Here is a 17,795-nt window from a genome sequence, read left to right as displayed (position 1 = left end):
AACTAGAGTAATTAGGCAACAAAAGGAGGTCAGAGGGATACAAATTGGAAAGGAAGAAGTCAAAATAACACTATTTGCAGATGATATAATAGTATACTTAAGTGACCCCAAAAAATCCACCAGAGAACTCCTAAACCTGATAAACAACTTCAGCAAAGTGGCTGGATATAAATCTAAGTCTAACAAATCAGTAGTCTTCCTCTACTCAAATGATAAACAGGCTGAAAAAGAAATTAGGGAAGTGACACCCTTCATAATAGTCACAAATAATATAAAATTTTTTAGTGTGACTCTAACCAAGCAAGTGAAAGATCTGTATGACAAAAACTTCAAGTCTCTGAAGAAAGAAATCGAAGATGACTTCAGAAAATGGAAAGGTCTCCCATGCTCATGGATTGGCAGGATTAATATAGTAAAAATGGCCATTTTGCCAAAAGCTATTAAAAACAATGAATTCATAAAATTCTTAGGCAAATGAATAGAACTAGAAAACATCACCCTGAGTGAGGTAACCCAATCACAAAAGAACACACATTGTATACACTCACTGATAAGTGAATATTAGCCCAAATGCTTGGAATACCCAAGATACATTTCACAGACCACATGAAGCTCAAGAAGAAGGAAGACCAAAGTGTGGATGCCTCTGTCCTTCTTAGAAGGGGGAACAAAATACTCATGGGAGCAAATACAGAGGCAAAGTGTGGAGCAGAGACTGAAGGAAAGGCCATCCAAAGACTGCCCCACCTGGGGATCCATTCCATATACAGTCAACAAACCCAGACACTATTGTGGATGCCAAGAAGTGCATGCTGACAGGAGCCTGATATAGCTGTCTCCTGAGAGGTTCTGCCAGAGGCTGACAAATACAGAGGCAGATGCTTGCAGCCAACCACTAGACTGAGCATGGGGTCCACAATGTAGGAGTTAGAGAAAGGACTGAAAGAGCTGAAGGGGTTGGCAACCCCATAGGAAGAACAACAATATCAACCAACAAACCAGAGCTCCCAGGTTCTAAACCATTAACCAAGGAGTACACATGGAGGGATCCATGGCTCCAGCCACATGTGTAGAAGAGGATGGCCTTGCCGGGCATCAATGGGAGGAGAGACCCTTGGTCCTGTGAAGGCTTGATGCCCCAGTGTAGGGGGATTTCAGGGCAGGGAGGCAGGAGTGGGTGAAGGGTGGGAACACCCTCATAGAAGCAGGGGAGGAAGATGGAGTGAAGGGGGGACCAGGAAAGGGGATAACATTTGAAATGTAAATAAAGAAAATATCCAATTAAAAAAAGATAAGGATTTACTTCTGAATGAATGCACAGTTTGTACCTCTGCACATCCAGTTTTCTAATGCAGTAAGAGGCTGTTTTCTCCAATGTGGTAGTTTTGGTATCTTTGTCAAAAGTCAGGTGGCTGTAGTTGCCTGACTGGTACCTGGGTTCTCTATTCTGCTCTGTTTATCTCTCTGTGTGCAAGTACCAAGCTGTTTTTATTACTACAGCTCTGTAGTGTAATTTGAAATCGGGCAGTGATACCTCCAGCACTGTTCTTTTAATCCATATTGCCTTGGCTACACAGGGTCTTTTATGCTTCTAGATAAAGTTCTGTTGTTTTTGTTGTTGTTGTTGTTGTTGTTGTTTCTATGGATAATAGTGTTAGAATTTTGACAATATTGGACTGAATCTGTAGATTGTTTTTCATAAAACACACACACTCACACACACACAGCTTTAAAAACGCATCTTTTTAAAACTGACTTAAGGACTTGAAGGCATGAGTGGTTCTATAACTGTTAATGAAATTTAGTTAGAATCCTCACACACAGGACTCAGGAAACTCGGCTAGTTTTATGTAAGTTCTTTTAAGCCCTTAAGAAACAGATAACTGTAATGATTGGTATTGTCAAATGAACACCTAAGAGACAAGGCTCCAGCCACAGCTTGAGGGACTGTCTAAGGTTAGCCTAAAGTTAGGCTCTGTGATTGTCTCTGGGGGATTATCTTGATGGTGTTGGTTGAGGTGGGAGGCCCCGCCCACTGTGTGTAGCGTCACGCCTGGGCTGTACTGTGAGAGTGAAGGGTGAGCTGAGCAGTAGCAAGCATGCACTGGTTCCTGTGCTCTGCTCTTGACGGGGGAATGTGATGTGCCCAGCCGCTTCACCTCCACCGCCTTGACGTCCCACAGCGATGGACTGTCACCGGAATTGTGAGTCAGATAAACCTTTTCTCCCTCAAGTTGGTTTTGTCAAGGTATTTTATCCCAGCAACAGGAGACATCACTAGGATAATAATCCACTTCTATTTTGTGTTTTACAAAGAAGATACATGTAAAGAGGTTTAGGCAGGAGCTCAGGACAGGAGCTTGGAGACAAGAACTGAAGCAGAGGCCACGGGGAAACACTGCTTAGTGGCTTGTTCTCATGCGTGGCTCGAACATTAGTTTCTTCTACAACTCAGGACCACCTGCCCAGGGTTGCACCCCTGAGGAGGCTGAGCCCACCTTCATCAGTCATTAATGAAGAAAATGCCCCCAGTGACCTGCCTAGAAGAAATCTAATGGACGGATTTTCTCGGTTGAGGTTCCTGCTGACTTTAGCTTGTGTCATGTGTACACACGCGCTCGCGAGTGCACACACACACACACACACACACATACACACACAGCAGGACATGGGGCTTGGTCCTGGGAACCCAGCTCAAGTCCAAATGCTTCACGACAAGCACGTCACCCACTGAGCCATCTTCCCCAGACCCCCAAGAGAAAAAAATGTTAATGTTAATGCCACAGGAAGGAATACAGATGAATTAATAAAGAAAAAATGGGTAATACATAACAGACTAAAGAAATACATGTTCAATCATCTCATAAATGTACATTTTTCTGAATTTTTTAAATCTCTCTACAAAAAGAGAGATGGCACCTGAAATGCCACATGTATCGCAGTTAATTCCTGACATAGACTATAAGACTCAAAGCTATCAAAGACAAGAGCACAGGCTGACCTTTTTAATATGTCCTTGGCCTGAGAGAGAGAAATGTGGATTCCCAGTGATCTCACAGCAGCAGCTATTTCTGAAGCATCTATCTTACCTTTAAAACATGAAAATATCAAGTTAAGAATCTGAAAAGATGACAAAGCAAAATACACTTAGAATGTGATTATACTAGATTGAAAAGTCTGTGTTTGGTGGGTCTTTGCTCCCAAACTCAAAGCCTAAAAACTCTGAAATGTTGGCACCAAGTTCACATTTGGTAGTGAAGTCTCTTTAAACTGAAACAAGAACTGCTTTACCTAGTTATTTGTCCAGGCGTGAACATTCATGTTTCAGGACAAAAATATTTATGAATAGCTCATGACTCAAACATCACTTGAAATATTACAAATCACAGGCACACTGCATTTCTATAAACTAAATTCTAAATTTCAAACAACAACTGGCCCTGAGGACTATAGATTATAACACATTTGACCATTGTCCTATTTGAAAAGAGTTGAAAAAGTTAGTGCTGAAAATCTGATTCAGGGGCACAAGAATAAAGGATTGTGTTTATAAAGTAAAAGATCCAAAACCCTTATACAACCAAGCTCAAGCTCTTTTAACAGAAACATGTACTATATTAAATAACACACACACACACACACACACACACACACGTGTGTGTGTGTGTGTGTGTGTGTGTGTGTGTGTGTGTGTGTGTATGTGTGTGTAGGTCTTAAGTCCAATAAAAGAGCTGTTGGTTTTCACTAAGGTATGTGTGTCATATATGTATATATTATGTATGTGGGGGGGGTGGGGGGGGTGCTGTGGTGGTTTGAATATGCTTGGCCCATAGAAAGTGGCACTATTAGGAGGTGTAGCCTTGTTGGAGAAAGTGTGTCACTGTGGGTGTAGGCGTTGAGGTCCTATGCTTAAGGTCCATCCAGGGAACTAGCAAGTCTCCTCCTGGCTGCCTTCAGAACAATATGTAGAACTCACATCTCATCCTCCTGAACCATGTCTGAAACTGTAAGCCAGCCCCAACTAAATGTCTTCTTTTATAAGAGTTATCTTGGTCATAGTGACTCTTCACAACAATGAAACCCTAAGACATATACCTACTATGTAGTTCACTTACACATTACTCAATGTTGTGAAGAAAAAATTTAAAATTCCATATTCTTATCAAACTCTAAAACACAACTGTAACACATCATTTTCCAAATTAAAAAAAAAAATTGATTCTTTTTACTTTAATTGTATATTTTTCTATTTTTTCATTTTAATTATTTATTCTTATTTTTATATGCATTAGTGTCTTGCCTGCATATTTGTCTGTGTAAGGGTGTCAGACCCTCTGAAACTGAAGTTATAGGCAGTTGAGAGCCACCATATGGATGCTGGGAGTTGAACCTGGGTCCTTTGCAAGAGCAGCTTTAAACCACTGAATCAACTGTTCAGCCCCCTCTTTTTCTATTTTTTATGATTGTAATATAATTATATCATTTCACCCTTCCTTTTCTTCCCTCCAACCCTTCCTATACACTTCCCCTTCTCCCAACTACATGGCCTCTTTTTAATTGCTGTGATGTGTTGAGTGTTTACTTATTTATATGTATATGTTCTTAAATATATAAATACAACCTGAGAAGTTCATGAAATATTACTTGTGTGTATATGTTTTAAGACTAACTATTTGGTACTGGATAACCAATTGGTATGCTCTTCCCTGTGGAAGACTATTTATCTAGCTTTCAGGATTCCTTGGACGCCTGTCACTCTTTGTCTAAGGTTGAGGTTTCCTGAGACTGTTTTTCCTCCTTCCACGTTAGTATGCGTATTGGTGTTATCCTTGTTTAGGCAGCCATGTTGGTGAGACTTCATAGGTATAACTTTCTGCCCTCTCTTCAATAATGACCCCCTGAATCTTAGGTGCAGGAGTTGTGTTGCAGTTGTCAGTTGCGACTTGGCTCCACAGCTCTGCATGTGATCTTCTGTAATGGTCTCCATCTGCTACAAAGAGAAATTTCCTTGATGAGGAGTAAGGACTACACTTATCTGTGAGTGTAAGGACAAATATTTAGAATATAACTAGGGATCATGCTAGTTAGTAAAGTTGCAGTTGCAGGTCTTCTCCAGAATACATGACTTCACTAGCCTTTGGCAGTTGGCTAGGTTTCCAGTGCCAATCATGATTGCTCTTTTTTTTTTTTTTTTTTTTTTTTTTTTTTTTTTTTTTTTTTTTTTTTTTTTTTTGGAGCAGGTCTTAAGTCCAATAAGAGAGTTATTGCTTACCGCCAAGGTGTATGTGTCACTATTGTACCCTTAAGGTTACTGTGCCATGCTGGTCATTGCTGGAGTTCATAGGCACACCCAATTGCCACAGTAAAAAGATAAGTTTCAAGAGTCAGTTCTATTCTTTCACTGTAGAATCAAGGATCAAACTCAAGTTGTCAGACTTGCAGAGCAAGCACCTTTCCCCATTGAGCCATCTTACTGGCCCTGATAATTCCTGATATATATATGTCATTCTTTATATCAACTTCAGTGTCTCCTAACTTAAAAATCCATCAAAATGTTACCATAAATTTAGTCATACTTTTCATTTGCATAAACCATTTATAGAAATTATGTGTGAGAAACTATGTACATGTGAGGTATTACTCCATCAACAAAGGCACTTTTTCATACAGAGTCACATTTTTTATGACTCAGGTGTCCCAGGCTCCAGACAAGGGAGTGCACTAGCCTGTGAACCAATGTTTCTCCAAATGACACCTCTTTACTTAACAGCTGCTCATCTGTGAAGTTCAGTCATTTTAAATAGTTAATCTGCTATGTAAATCACTATCTTCACTAGGGTTATTGCTGCTGTGACGAAGCACCATGATCAAAAGCAACTTGAGGAGGAAAGGGTTTATTTCACTCACAGTTCCATGTCATAGTTCACCATCAAAAGCAGTGAGGGCAGGAACCCAAGCTGAGCAGGAACCTGGAGTCAAGAGCTGATGCAGAGGCCATAAAGAAGCCTTGTTTACTGACTTGCTCCTCATGGTTTGTTCAGCCTCCTTTCTTACAGAACCCAAGACCACCAGTCCATGGATGGCACCACCCACCATGGGCTGGATCCTTTCCTATCAATCACTAATTAAGAAAATGCCCTGCAAACCTGATTGCAGCCCCATCTTATCAATGAATGTTCTCAGTTGAGGTTCCTCCTCAGATGACTTTAGCTTGTGTCAACTTGGCATATTACCCAGCACAATCTCTATGCTAAATATAATCTAGTTCAAAGGCTGATAAACTCCCAAAGGACTTGGCAATTTTGTATGAAAGTATTCATAGTTTTAAAATATTTTATATTAGGAACTCCAGTTATCACTTGCTACTTCTATAAAGTATATTACATTGTGCTAAATGTATGTTACCTGAAGGGTTATAAGCAGAATAAAAATGAAGTATTGTAAAGAACACAACTCAGCCCATAACAAGTGCAGTATTCTCTTTCTCACCTTCAACTACCCTGGTCAAACTCTACACAAAGGGAATGACCACGACATGCACAGTAACAGGGAGTAAGATGGCAACAAAAGCAGGCAGCTCAACCAAGGCAGCACCTTCGATGGCTTGCCAGGGCCTGGGCAACTCTGCATGGTAGGTAGTATCCCTGATGCTAATTATATCTTCTGCTGCAACCTGGTTACTCAAAGCAACGAAGCCAGTAGAAGACAAATGGCAATGCTCCTAGAATGATATTTCTGAAGGCTGAGGCTGAGCGTTAATATTCCAGCTTGACTTATCAAGACCTAGTATGATACTAATATATCAACTTGAGGATTTCTCCTTCATGTGAAACATATTTACCTCAGGAGCATTTTTCTACTACCAAGGTGTATTAATAGATATATTACTTAAGGTTCTATAAGGGAACAAAGCTGATGGGATGAACATATATTACAAAAGGGATCGATTACATTGGTTTACACAATATGGGCTTGTGTCAGAACCTTCTCCTAATGAATAAAGATTCCAGGGAACCAATCACTGGGAAAGGAGTAGGCAGGACTTCCAGGTCAAAGAAAGGAAGAGGGGAAGGAAGAGAGAGATACAGGCTTTTGGACAGGAGACAAGTGGAGGCCAAAATGTAGCTAACAAGAGGCCCCCAGTTTAGATGGTGGGTCCACCAAGCCTCACCACCAGAGGAGTTATATTTAGTATAACTTACAAAATTAGGATGCTAGTTGCTGTGCCTAGGGATTGAGTTACCTGTTGATTCTGAACTAAGTTTGTGCAGTGTTTTCCTTCACTCAGCAACTCAACGAAGGCAAAGCATGGGCTTGCAAGAAGTGCACCCCAAAAGGTCTTGGGAATTTGGAAGAGTGGGACTGGTGTGGCAGCGACCTGCCAGTGGGAACTTAACATGGGTGGAGAGATTTCAGAGCTCCAGGTTAGAGTCTCCACGAGATGAGAACAGCCCGTCGGTGCACTGCCAGCTTAGTGTGGATTGCTTTTTTAATATTTCACGCTACATGGACTGAGTAGTCAAACAGGTTGTCTGTATGCTGGAGAGGCTGAAAACTTCAGAGATGCGTAGTCTATGAGGCTGAATAGCCCATAAGTCCCATCTTAGAGCCAAAGGCCTTGTTGATTCTTGCAGTCATTGGTCTTCGGTTCAGTTTTGAAGGTTGTCTTACTTTTCTGTTGCTGTAATAAAACACTTTGTCCATAGCAACTTACAAAAGACAGTGTTTAATAAGGCTTATGACTTCAGAGGGTTAGAGTCCATGATGGTAGAGCAAAGGTGTGGCAGCAGGAATGGCTGTGAGCTCACATCTTGATCCACAAGTAAGAGCCAGAAAGCACACTGGGAATGAGGCCTCAAGTCTTGTGAAACCTCAAGCTCATAACCACTAACACACCTTCTCCAACCAGACCACACCTCCAAATCCTTCCCAAACACTTCCACCAACTGGGGACCAAGTATTTACACATATGAGCCTTATAGGAGCCATTTGCATTCAAACCAACTCAAAGGCCAAAGAAGTTAGGTTCCAGTGTCAGCAAAGAATGGCAATAGCCGTAGCAGTGACAAGAGTAGATGAACTCACAAGTAAGGAGTAAAAGTTGGCAGGCAAAAATAGAACTACTTTTACCTCAGACCTCTATTTAATTAGGACATTGCGGAAGAATGCTCTCCATGCTGGGGGAGTGTCTCCCTACCCTAGTCTGTCTACTCACACACCAACCCGCCCCACACACCACACACCCATTTCCCCCACCCCACCCTCAGTTAATCCTTCCAAAAACTACCCTCACAGACTTGCCCAGAGGTGTATCTCTTAGTAGACTACAAATTGATTCCAGTTGATAACCAAGATTAATCACTACAACAGGGATACTAGAAACATTGTATGTAGAGGAATTTTAATCCAGCAACACTGGCAACACTGCTCTGGCAAGAGATCACATTCAAAGATCATCTCTCTGTGTCACCCAGCTGCTTCAAGCTCCCGCCACTTTGAGTTCCCCACCAGGATGAGCTGCTCCTTTGAACCCTGAATCACAATAAGCCTTTTATCCCTTCAGTTGCTTTGGTCTGGTCGGTTCTCTTTTCTATATGCACATAATACACTTTAGTAACTTTGACACCTCATTATACCCTCTCTAATCCCCCATCTCCCAGTGAAACCTTTACCTTCCCCAAACTTCCTCCGCTATTTCTACATCTTCTTAATTTTTTTTTTTTTTATTTATTTATTTTTTTTTTTTGTGAGACTGAGTCAGAGGTTACTTTCTGGAGCATGGGCAGCTTGTCAGAAATTACTTAAAACAGTGACACCTTCCCTTCACCACCATCAACTGCTCATAGTTCGTCCCTAAAGAGGGTGGGGCCTCGTGATGAAGGTCGGCAGGCCCAATCAAGTGCAGCTCTTGTGCAGGTAACCACAGCGATTGTGAGTTCATGAGTGTAATGACAATGTCATTCTACAAATCTCCCAATTCCTCCAGCTTTTCCATTCTTTCTGCTTATGTCTCCCACAATGTTCCCTTGAGTCTTGGAGCAGATAATATACAGGGCCTACTAACAGCCAAGCATTACACCAGCCCTTATTCTTGGCAATGAGTCTGCATTAGCCACTGCCTACTGCAATAAGAAAAACTTCTCTGACAAAGGCGGAGAGCAGCACTAATCTTTGGATGTAAACGTGTATTTAGAAAGCAGGATGACCACGTGTTGACTTAGGAAAACTATAATGGGTTCCCCGTGAGACCCTATGATCTCCCGGCCACCAGCTCTTGAACAGGTTTATAGTACCAAACATGGTTTCTCTCCTTTGCAGCAGACCTAAAAATCCAACCAGGAAGCAGTTAACCCTGTAACATTCATGATATTATTGCATCAATGTATGTATCTTGCCTGACCAATCATTACTGTAGCTCTCAAAGGTCACAGCTGAGTTGGTTTTTCTCCCCCAGAAGCCTGCAGCATACCTTCTTATACTATAAAAGCTAGCCAGGAGGGGGTATGTTCCCAGGTCAATACCAGCTTGATTTCTCCATGTTCTGTGACCAAAACGTGGCGTGTCTTTAGCAATACTCTTACCACCCATTTCTGGTAGACAAGAGCAACGGCAGCAGTTCGGATGTGAGGGCGGGTGGCTCCCTGGCCTCGCTTTGTCAAAGCATTTCATCTCAGCAATGAGAAAATACTAAGAGTGGATTCTAAGCAGTTTTTATTTCCTTCCAGAAGTTTGCATTAACCAAATTTCCTGAAACAAATATATTTTCAAAATCATCAAGATTGTCATGTTTGAGACAGAGAGAGAGAGAGAGAGAGAGAGAGAGAGAGAGAGGTGAGATGTCAGGCACATGTGTCATAGGACACTTGTGAAGGTCCAAGGAAAACTTTCAAGAGTGGCTCTCTCCTTGTACCGTTATATTAGTTTCAGAGATCAATTCGGACTACCTGGCTTGTGGAAAAGTACTTCTACCCACAAAGCCATGCTGCCAGCCCACAAATGTCAAATTTTAAACTCCCACTTTCCATTTATTACAAAAAAAAAAAAAAAAAAAAAAAAAAAAAAGACTACCCAATACACAAAGCTTTAAATTCAGAGGAGACCCCTGCAAAACTGATTTTTATTAAAAATATAAGGTATCAGATGTGGTGGTACATGCCTTTAATCCCAGCATTCAAGAAGCAGAGGCAGATGGATCTCTGTAAGTTTGAGGCCAGACTGTCTGCAGAGTGAGTTCGAGGCCAGCTAGGGCTACACAGTGAGACTCTGTCTTAAAACGTAAATAATTAAATTTTAAGAGAGGGGCTAGAGCAATGGTTCTCAACACGTGGGTCACAACCCCTTTAGGGCTCAGACAACCTTTTCACAGGGGTCGCCTAAGATCACTGAAAAACACAGACTTTTACACTGTGAATCATAACAGTAGCAAAATTATAGCTATGAAGTAGCAATGAAAGTAATTTTATCGTTGGGGGTCACCACAACGTAAGAAACTGTATTAAAGAGTTGCAACATAAGGAAGGTTGAGAACCACTGGGCTGGAGAGATGACTCAGTGGTTAAGAGCACTGGCTGCTCTTCCAAAGGACCCAGAATTCCTGCACCCTTGTGGCAGCTCATAACTGGTTATAAATCCAGTCCTGGGGAATCCAATGACCTCTTCTGGCTTCCATGAGCACCTGACACACATGTGATACACAGACATACAATTCAGGCAAAACACTCATTGTGTGTGTGTGTGTGTGTGTGTGTGTGTGTGTGTGTGTGTGTGTGTGTGTGTGTTTTAATGTGCTAGACATGATGGTGCATACCTTTATCCCAGTACTCAGGAAGCTGAGGCAGGTAGATCTCTGTGAGTTTGAGGCCAGCTTGGTCTACATAGCAAGTTCCAGGCCAGCCAGGGCTACAAAGTGCGATTTGCAGCATCAAGAATTTCCTAGAGAAGTGAAGGAACTCATCACAATAATCATATGCAAAGCCACCATGCCATGCTAGCCCTGGCACATTTCACTAGTAATTATAGCTTCCATAACTGTCCGGTACATAGGGTTTAGTCATTAGTGTAAGCCTAAGTCTCAGAGCAAACAAACAAACCATGTATATACACACATATGATTTAGGGAAATTATAATACCTATTGCTGGCTAGTTTTTTGTCAACTTGACACAAGCCAGAGACTTCTGAGAAAAGAAAACCTCAATTGAGAAAATGCCCCCACAATATATGCCTGTAGACAACAAGCCTGTGGGATATTTTCTTGACTAATTATTGATGTGGAAGGGACAAGCCTACGGTAGGCAGCACCATCTGTGGGCTGGCCATCCTGGGGTATATAAGAAAGCAAACAGAACAAGCCAGGGGATCAAGCCAGTAAGCAGTGCTCTTCTGTGGCCTCTGCTTCCGTTCCTGCCCAGACTTCCTCAGTGATCAACTGTTACCTACTAGCATAAGAAGAAATAAACTCTTTGCTCCCCAAGTTGCTTTTGGTTATGTTTCATCATCACAATAGAGACCCAAGGACATCTATTCTATTATTCTTAGTAATTTAAAGATTATTCTAGATAATAAATTGGATCTGACAGCAGGAGCACATGACAGACAGAAAAAGTACTCGTCAGTGCCAGCACTTAGTCACATCAAGCTGTGGATGAAACATACACACACCATCATCATTTTTGTCCAGACTCTTGAATGCCAGTTTCATTTTCTTCTCGTGGTCTTGAAGGTACTGCACAAATTCTTCAAAGTCCAGTCCTGAGTCAGCATTGGCATCTGCATCCTTCAAAATTTTCTACAAGAGAAGAAACTCATTGCAACGGTCATATGTAGAGCCACTATGTCATGCTAACCTTAGTACATGTTAACATTAGGGCTTAAAGATACTAAGATATATAGCCTCTTCTGTCAGAGACAAAAATCTGTCCACTAAATGTGATAAACATAGAATTCTAATATATTCCCCAGATTAATGCTTTGAGACCTAGCCTTGTGAAGTAATCATGTATGTTCAAGTCTCACTAAGTCCTTAAGCTTTTTTAAGATAAAAAAATTAACACTATAGGTGTGGAAAGATAGCTCAGCAGTTAAGAACACGTGCTGCTCTTTCAGGAAATCTGGGTTCAGTTCCCAGCACCCACATGGCAGCTTTCAGCTACCTGTTGCTCCAGTTTAAACGGATCTAGGACCCTCCTTGGACTTCACAGGCACTAGACACAAGCCCAGTGCACTTATATAAGTGAGGCGAAATACTTATGCATGTAAAAATAAATAAATATTTCAAAAGCATATGTAAAAATATGTTGTATGTTCCCAGCCCAGAAGACTCTTACCTCATTAGCTATATATTATTCATTTTTGTACCATCAATATCTAGCATAAAATATGAAATATAGAGGCCTTTAATAGACTAGATAATTCATACTTAGTATTTATTGAGTTTGAAAATAAATGTTATGAGCTAAAAACTGGATCACACTGCATAGCACACACTGAACACTGCACACACCATAGACTGCACACTGCATAGCACACACCACGCACTGCACACTGCATAGCACACACCACGCACTGCACACTGCATAACACACACCACACTGTACACACCACTCACTGCATAGCACACCACCCACTATACACTGCATAGCACACACCACACTGCACAACACACACCAGACACAACATACTGCATAGCACACACCACACTGCATACCATGCACTACATGGCACACACCACACACTGCACACTGCACACTGCATAGCACTGCAAACACCACATACTGCACACTGAACACTGCACAGTGCACATCACACACACTGTGCATGGTACACACCATACACTGCATACTACATAACACACACTGTACATCACAAACTACACACCACACACTGTTGGAACTAAAAAAGCTAAAAGTCTCTAATATGAAGCAAATTATAAACTACTGGAGATAGTACATATACCAAAGGCAATATTTTAGGTGGAATAATGCTATTAATTCAAGGTAATTCCTTTCTATCTGAAAGTAAGCTTTCAGATAATAAGTGAGGTAAAAATGCAGAAAGAATCAAGAGAGGCTTCATAAAGGAAGACTGCTTGAGCCTGGATTCACAAGGAAAAACATGTGCTAGACAGAAAAACAAGAGTGGGCATTTCAATAATATGTGAAATGTCTGCATGGAAGTAGAACAGGTGTTATAAAAATACAGCAATAAAAATGGTGATAATAACAATCAAGACTTCCTGGATGCTTAGTTCTAAGCAAGTTATGGATCTAAGTTCATTTCATCTTTATCTGATTTGCTGAAGACAAAAGTGCATGAAAGGAAAATGGAAGATGAGTTAAAGAGGAGAGAAATCCTGAGGAGATTTATATGCTGCAAAAACTATCTCAAATTAATGGTTCAAATGGTTGCTTCCCAATGAGTAGGACACATACAGTCCTCACATGAAAGCAGCATCAAACAACATTAAATCACAGTTTGAGAAAATGAGCCTTTGTTTCAAGCATCATTTGTTCCTGATTATATCGTGGGAATGTCTGTAGTGTTCTAACATGCCTCAAAACTTGCCAACTTCTTAAAGAAAAACACATCGGAGTGGAAGACTCAACTTTACCAGATAATATAGTATTTAAACAGAGTTTTACAATATTAACTTTTAAAATGCCCATTTTACGGTTATTTATAATCTACTGGATTTCCACCTATGGCAGAGATATATGTTTCATTTTTTTGGAATGATATTAACAATATCACAAAATAAAAAGTCTTAAGCTCCCCTCCACCAGAGGCACACATACCAGAAAGCATAGTGATCATACAAAGAACAGAACATCTTTTGAGATCCCTAAGATGTAAAATCAACCCTGAAACCACCTTTATAATTGGCAGAACAGAATAATAAAAGTGAGAACAACAGTCTCACTTAAAGCATGATGCCTCTCCCTACTCTCTGAAGTCAGTACAAGGCCAGATAGACTCTCTTCAGGCCCAAGCTCCTACAAGACGAAAGACAACTAGAGGCCAGCCTCCCTAATATTCTAACACAGTTGCTGAGAGGCCGAGCCAAGTCTTACTGCACACAGACCACTGGGAGTAGCAATACAGTTCACTCCTTGCAGTCAGACAGAAACCAGAAGGGCAAATAGGTCAAGGAGTATAGTGATTGATACATAAATCTTGATATTATCTCTTTGCTCCCGCCAAGCTTGGTACCCAATCAGAGACATTAGCCAACTTTATGGCCACTTGTAAAACTGAGCTGGCTGCCCTCAGAAACACAGTATGAAGCTTAACTTAATTTGACTCTACATCAGTGGTTCTCAACCCTCCCTACCATGATCCTTTAATTCAGTTCCTCATGTTGTGGTGGCCCCAAACTATAAAATTACAGTTACTTCATAACTATAATTTTGTATATATACATATATATGTATATATGTTGTGTGTGTATATACATATATGTGTGTATGTGTATATGTTATATGTATATATGATGTACACATGTATATATGATGTATAGATGTATACATGATGTATATGTGTATATACATACACACACATAAATGTATATGCATATATGTGTGCGTGTGTGTGTGTGTATGTATGCATTCTCCAGAAAAGAAATTTGATGAATTGGACAATCTTAGACTGTTCTCTTAGGATGAGTCACTTCTTGGGACAGGTGAGACCAGAGATTATGTTCCCTAAATATATATTCTATAATATATATTATATTCTATAATATATATATATGTATATATATAGGCAATCAGACTAGAAGCCACTCTAGAAGCACTACCCAGCATCTGAACAAAGTTAGCAACAATTAGACAGACAATTAGCAGAGACCATGCAAAAAGCCCTACTTACCAAATCATCACTTGGTCATTCCAGAGTCATAGCTAAACTAAACAGCAGGTGTATAACCACAACAAAATACAAGGCCAGATGAATGGACTCCCTCCTCAAGCACACAATACAAGGAATTAAGGATTATGAAGAATTGGGGACCAGGCACTCATTGTACATTCTAGTAGCAAGCAGAAAACCACACAGTGCCAGTCTAGGGTCTCCATTCTGTTTCCCTTGGGGCTCTGTGATTTCTGTACAGTCATGGGTCCAATGCTATTGAGTCAACAGCTATCCAAGCATGCAAAATTATCCTGAAATGCATTATTACAGTAAAATGTTGTAAGTTAATGCCTTGATCAGATATTTAGGAAATACCAAGTAGAAGACCTTAACAGCTTTTAGGTTAAAATCATATGAAGGATTCAATTGCTCATTGCTTCGACATGATGTAACTTCCTTGAATAAGAGCACTTCGCTCAATTTCAGATAACTGAGTGGGAAGAGGAACAGCCCAGCATGTTCTGACACGCAGTAGATTGCAGGCTTGGGTGTGTTTCTGGCAGCAGGCTCTAGGGCCAATGTGCAAAAGACTACGTTGTTAGAAGCTGACATCAGGATACTAAGATACTTGGTCAGTTTACAAGGCCTGTAGGAGGATATCTACTGCTTACTTGGTTTTAAACTCCGCAGAACCAGGCTTTCCTGCTTCAGGAAGCAGTACTTCCAATAAATATCTATCTGAAGAATTTAATTTGATCCTTATCTCTTACCTCGCACACAAAGCAGTTCCAAATGAATCAAAGATCTCAATGTTAGATATGAAGCTGAAACTTCTAGAAGACACAGTTGGGAGCATACCTAAGGCTATAGGCTAGAGTCAGACTTTCTGAATAGGATCTCTCATGAAGGAAACTGGACCATCGACTGACAAATAGGACTTCATGAAATTGAACTGCAAACTGTTAACTAAAGAAGCAGCCTACACGAAAGAAAGAAGAAAAACCACCATTGCCAGTTATACATCTGATAGGTTGGTGTCTATAATACATGAAGAACTCAAGAAACCAAACAAACCCTTTAAAAATAGGCTAATGAACTGAACAGAGAGTTCTTAAAAGAAGAAATGTGCATAGCTAGGGAATCATTCATGTTAAACATCTTTATCTATCAAGTAAATGGAAATTAAAAGGACATTGAGATTTCATTGTACCCTAGTCAGAATGACTTGTCATCGAGAAAGCAAGTAACAATTGCTGGCGGTGGGCGGTGAGAGAAAAGAGAGCCCTCACTTGTTATTTGTAAGAGTGGGAACTGAAGGAACCAGGATGCAAATCAGTATCATGGGAGGGGACTTCAAAAAGCTAGAAACAGATCTACCATGTGATACTACTAACAGGTATATATCCACAAAGGACTGTATATCCTTAAACCACAGAGATATTTGTTTGGCCATGTTCATTGGCTCTCTGTTCAAAATAACTACAAAATGAAAACAGCCTCAATGTCCATCAACTGATGAATGGAAAATGAAGATGTAGTATATATACACAACTGAATTTTATTTGGCCATAAAGAGTGAACTCATGAACTACACAGGTAAATAGACCGAACTTTAAAATAAAATTACACTTTGTTAACCCAGACCAGAAAGATCATTCTCACACATGTGGATCAGAGCTGCAAATCTTTACATTTGTGTGTTTAACTTGGAGTACCTATAGACCAGGGAACTAGAAAGAGGCCATTGGGGTGGCGGCCATTCTAGAAAAGGAAGACAATACTAGATTATGAAAGACATTAGTAAAATGTAAGTCTGTTGGCTCACCATAGATTTGTATACTGTTAAGTAGAAAGATGCCAATTCTGGGATACTCATCTCCAGATAGTGTGTAGAAGATCTTGAGGCAAGTTTTCCCTAGGCTGAAAGCCTCTTGGGAAAAGCAGGTTTACTTTAGACAAAGGTTAACACAGTCCTGACCCTTATGGACAGGAAATGTTCAGAACCTCAGAATCTTCTGCAAAAGCCCAGACGATCTTGTCACTACAGATAATGACTATTTTGTGCCATTATCTATAACTATGTATCTGTAACTATAACGTAACTATAAATGTGTTGACAATGCATTTCACTGGGTTATGTTATTCTGCATGAAGAACCCTACAGAAAGAAATTTCACACCTACTCCAAAAGCTCTGGAAATTTCTGGAAGGGCCAGGTCGGCAGGTTGGCTCTGAGCTCTGTGCATCTGTGCAACTTCTTTCCAACATTCTCAGGGCCACATTCTCTCAGTGGCTCACCTGCTCCGGGTCTACACCAAATGAGGAACTCCAGTGTTTCAGCCCATCCCTAAGCTCCGAGATATCCACCACGCCATCTCCATTACGGTCCAGGTCTTCGAAGAGGATCTCATAGGCCAGGCGGTCATAATCACCCTGGCAGGCCTCGGAGGGCAGCAGGAAGTCCTGCAGCCAGCGTAGCATCACCCAGCAGGAGATGGCGGCCACCACAACCCTAGAGGCCCACACCACTTATGTTCAGGGCCACAGGTCTGCCAGCCCCAACCGCCTGAGACACGAGCCCCTTGGTTCCCCAGTGGAACCTTGAGAACAGGGAACACTACGGGGAGGAAACCTGGCACCCTGCGCCACGAGCCTGGCCTCCCTCACCGGAAGTTGGACTCCGGGGACACCTGAGACTATGACCACCCAGACGGTAGAGGCATCCTCAGAAGAGCGAGTGAGTATCAAATCCTGTGAAGTACAGCTAAGGAGAGCACATTGCTCAGGAAGCATGGAAAGCGCAAATGGGCCTCCAGAATCTCCTCACATAATTTCCGAGAAGCTTCACAAAGGTCAAAGGGTGGGGTTCTCCTCCCAACCTTTTACACCTTAATACAGCCCAGTGAAACAGATTGGCAACTCTTTCAAAATAACTATTATCTGCAGTGC

General features: G+C 41.1%; 1 protein-coding gene across 1 annotated transcript in view; it reads right to left on the bottom strand.

The window, feature by feature from the left end:
• Positions 1 to 17,455, bottom strand: part of LOC117707204 (mitochondrial adenyl nucleotide antiporter SLC25A24-like) — a 46,624-nt gene extending 29,169 nt beyond the window's left edge. The window contains exons 1-3 of the mRNA XM_034500622.2: positions 17,145 to 17,455; positions 11,661 to 11,787; positions 3,002 to 3,089 (exon numbers count right to left, since the gene is read on the bottom strand). Coding sequence (XP_034356513.1) covers positions 3,002 to 3,089; positions 11,661 to 11,787; positions 17,145 to 17,327 — 398 coding nt within the window. The 5' untranslated portion in view covers positions 17,328 to 17,455. The remainder of the gene's footprint in view (positions 1 to 3,001; positions 3,090 to 11,660; positions 11,788 to 17,144) is intronic.
• Positions 17,456 to 17,795: the final 340 nt, after the last annotated feature.

The sequence above is a fragment of the Arvicanthis niloticus genome, chromosome 4 (assembly GCF_011762505.2).
Source record: "Arvicanthis niloticus isolate mArvNil1 chromosome 4, mArvNil1.pat.X, whole genome shotgun sequence".
Taxonomy (NCBI): domain Eukaryota; kingdom Metazoa; phylum Chordata; class Mammalia; order Rodentia; family Muridae; genus Arvicanthis; species Arvicanthis niloticus.
Note: the sequence above shows the minus strand (reverse complement) of the source record. Positions and strands in the feature narration are given on the sequence as shown.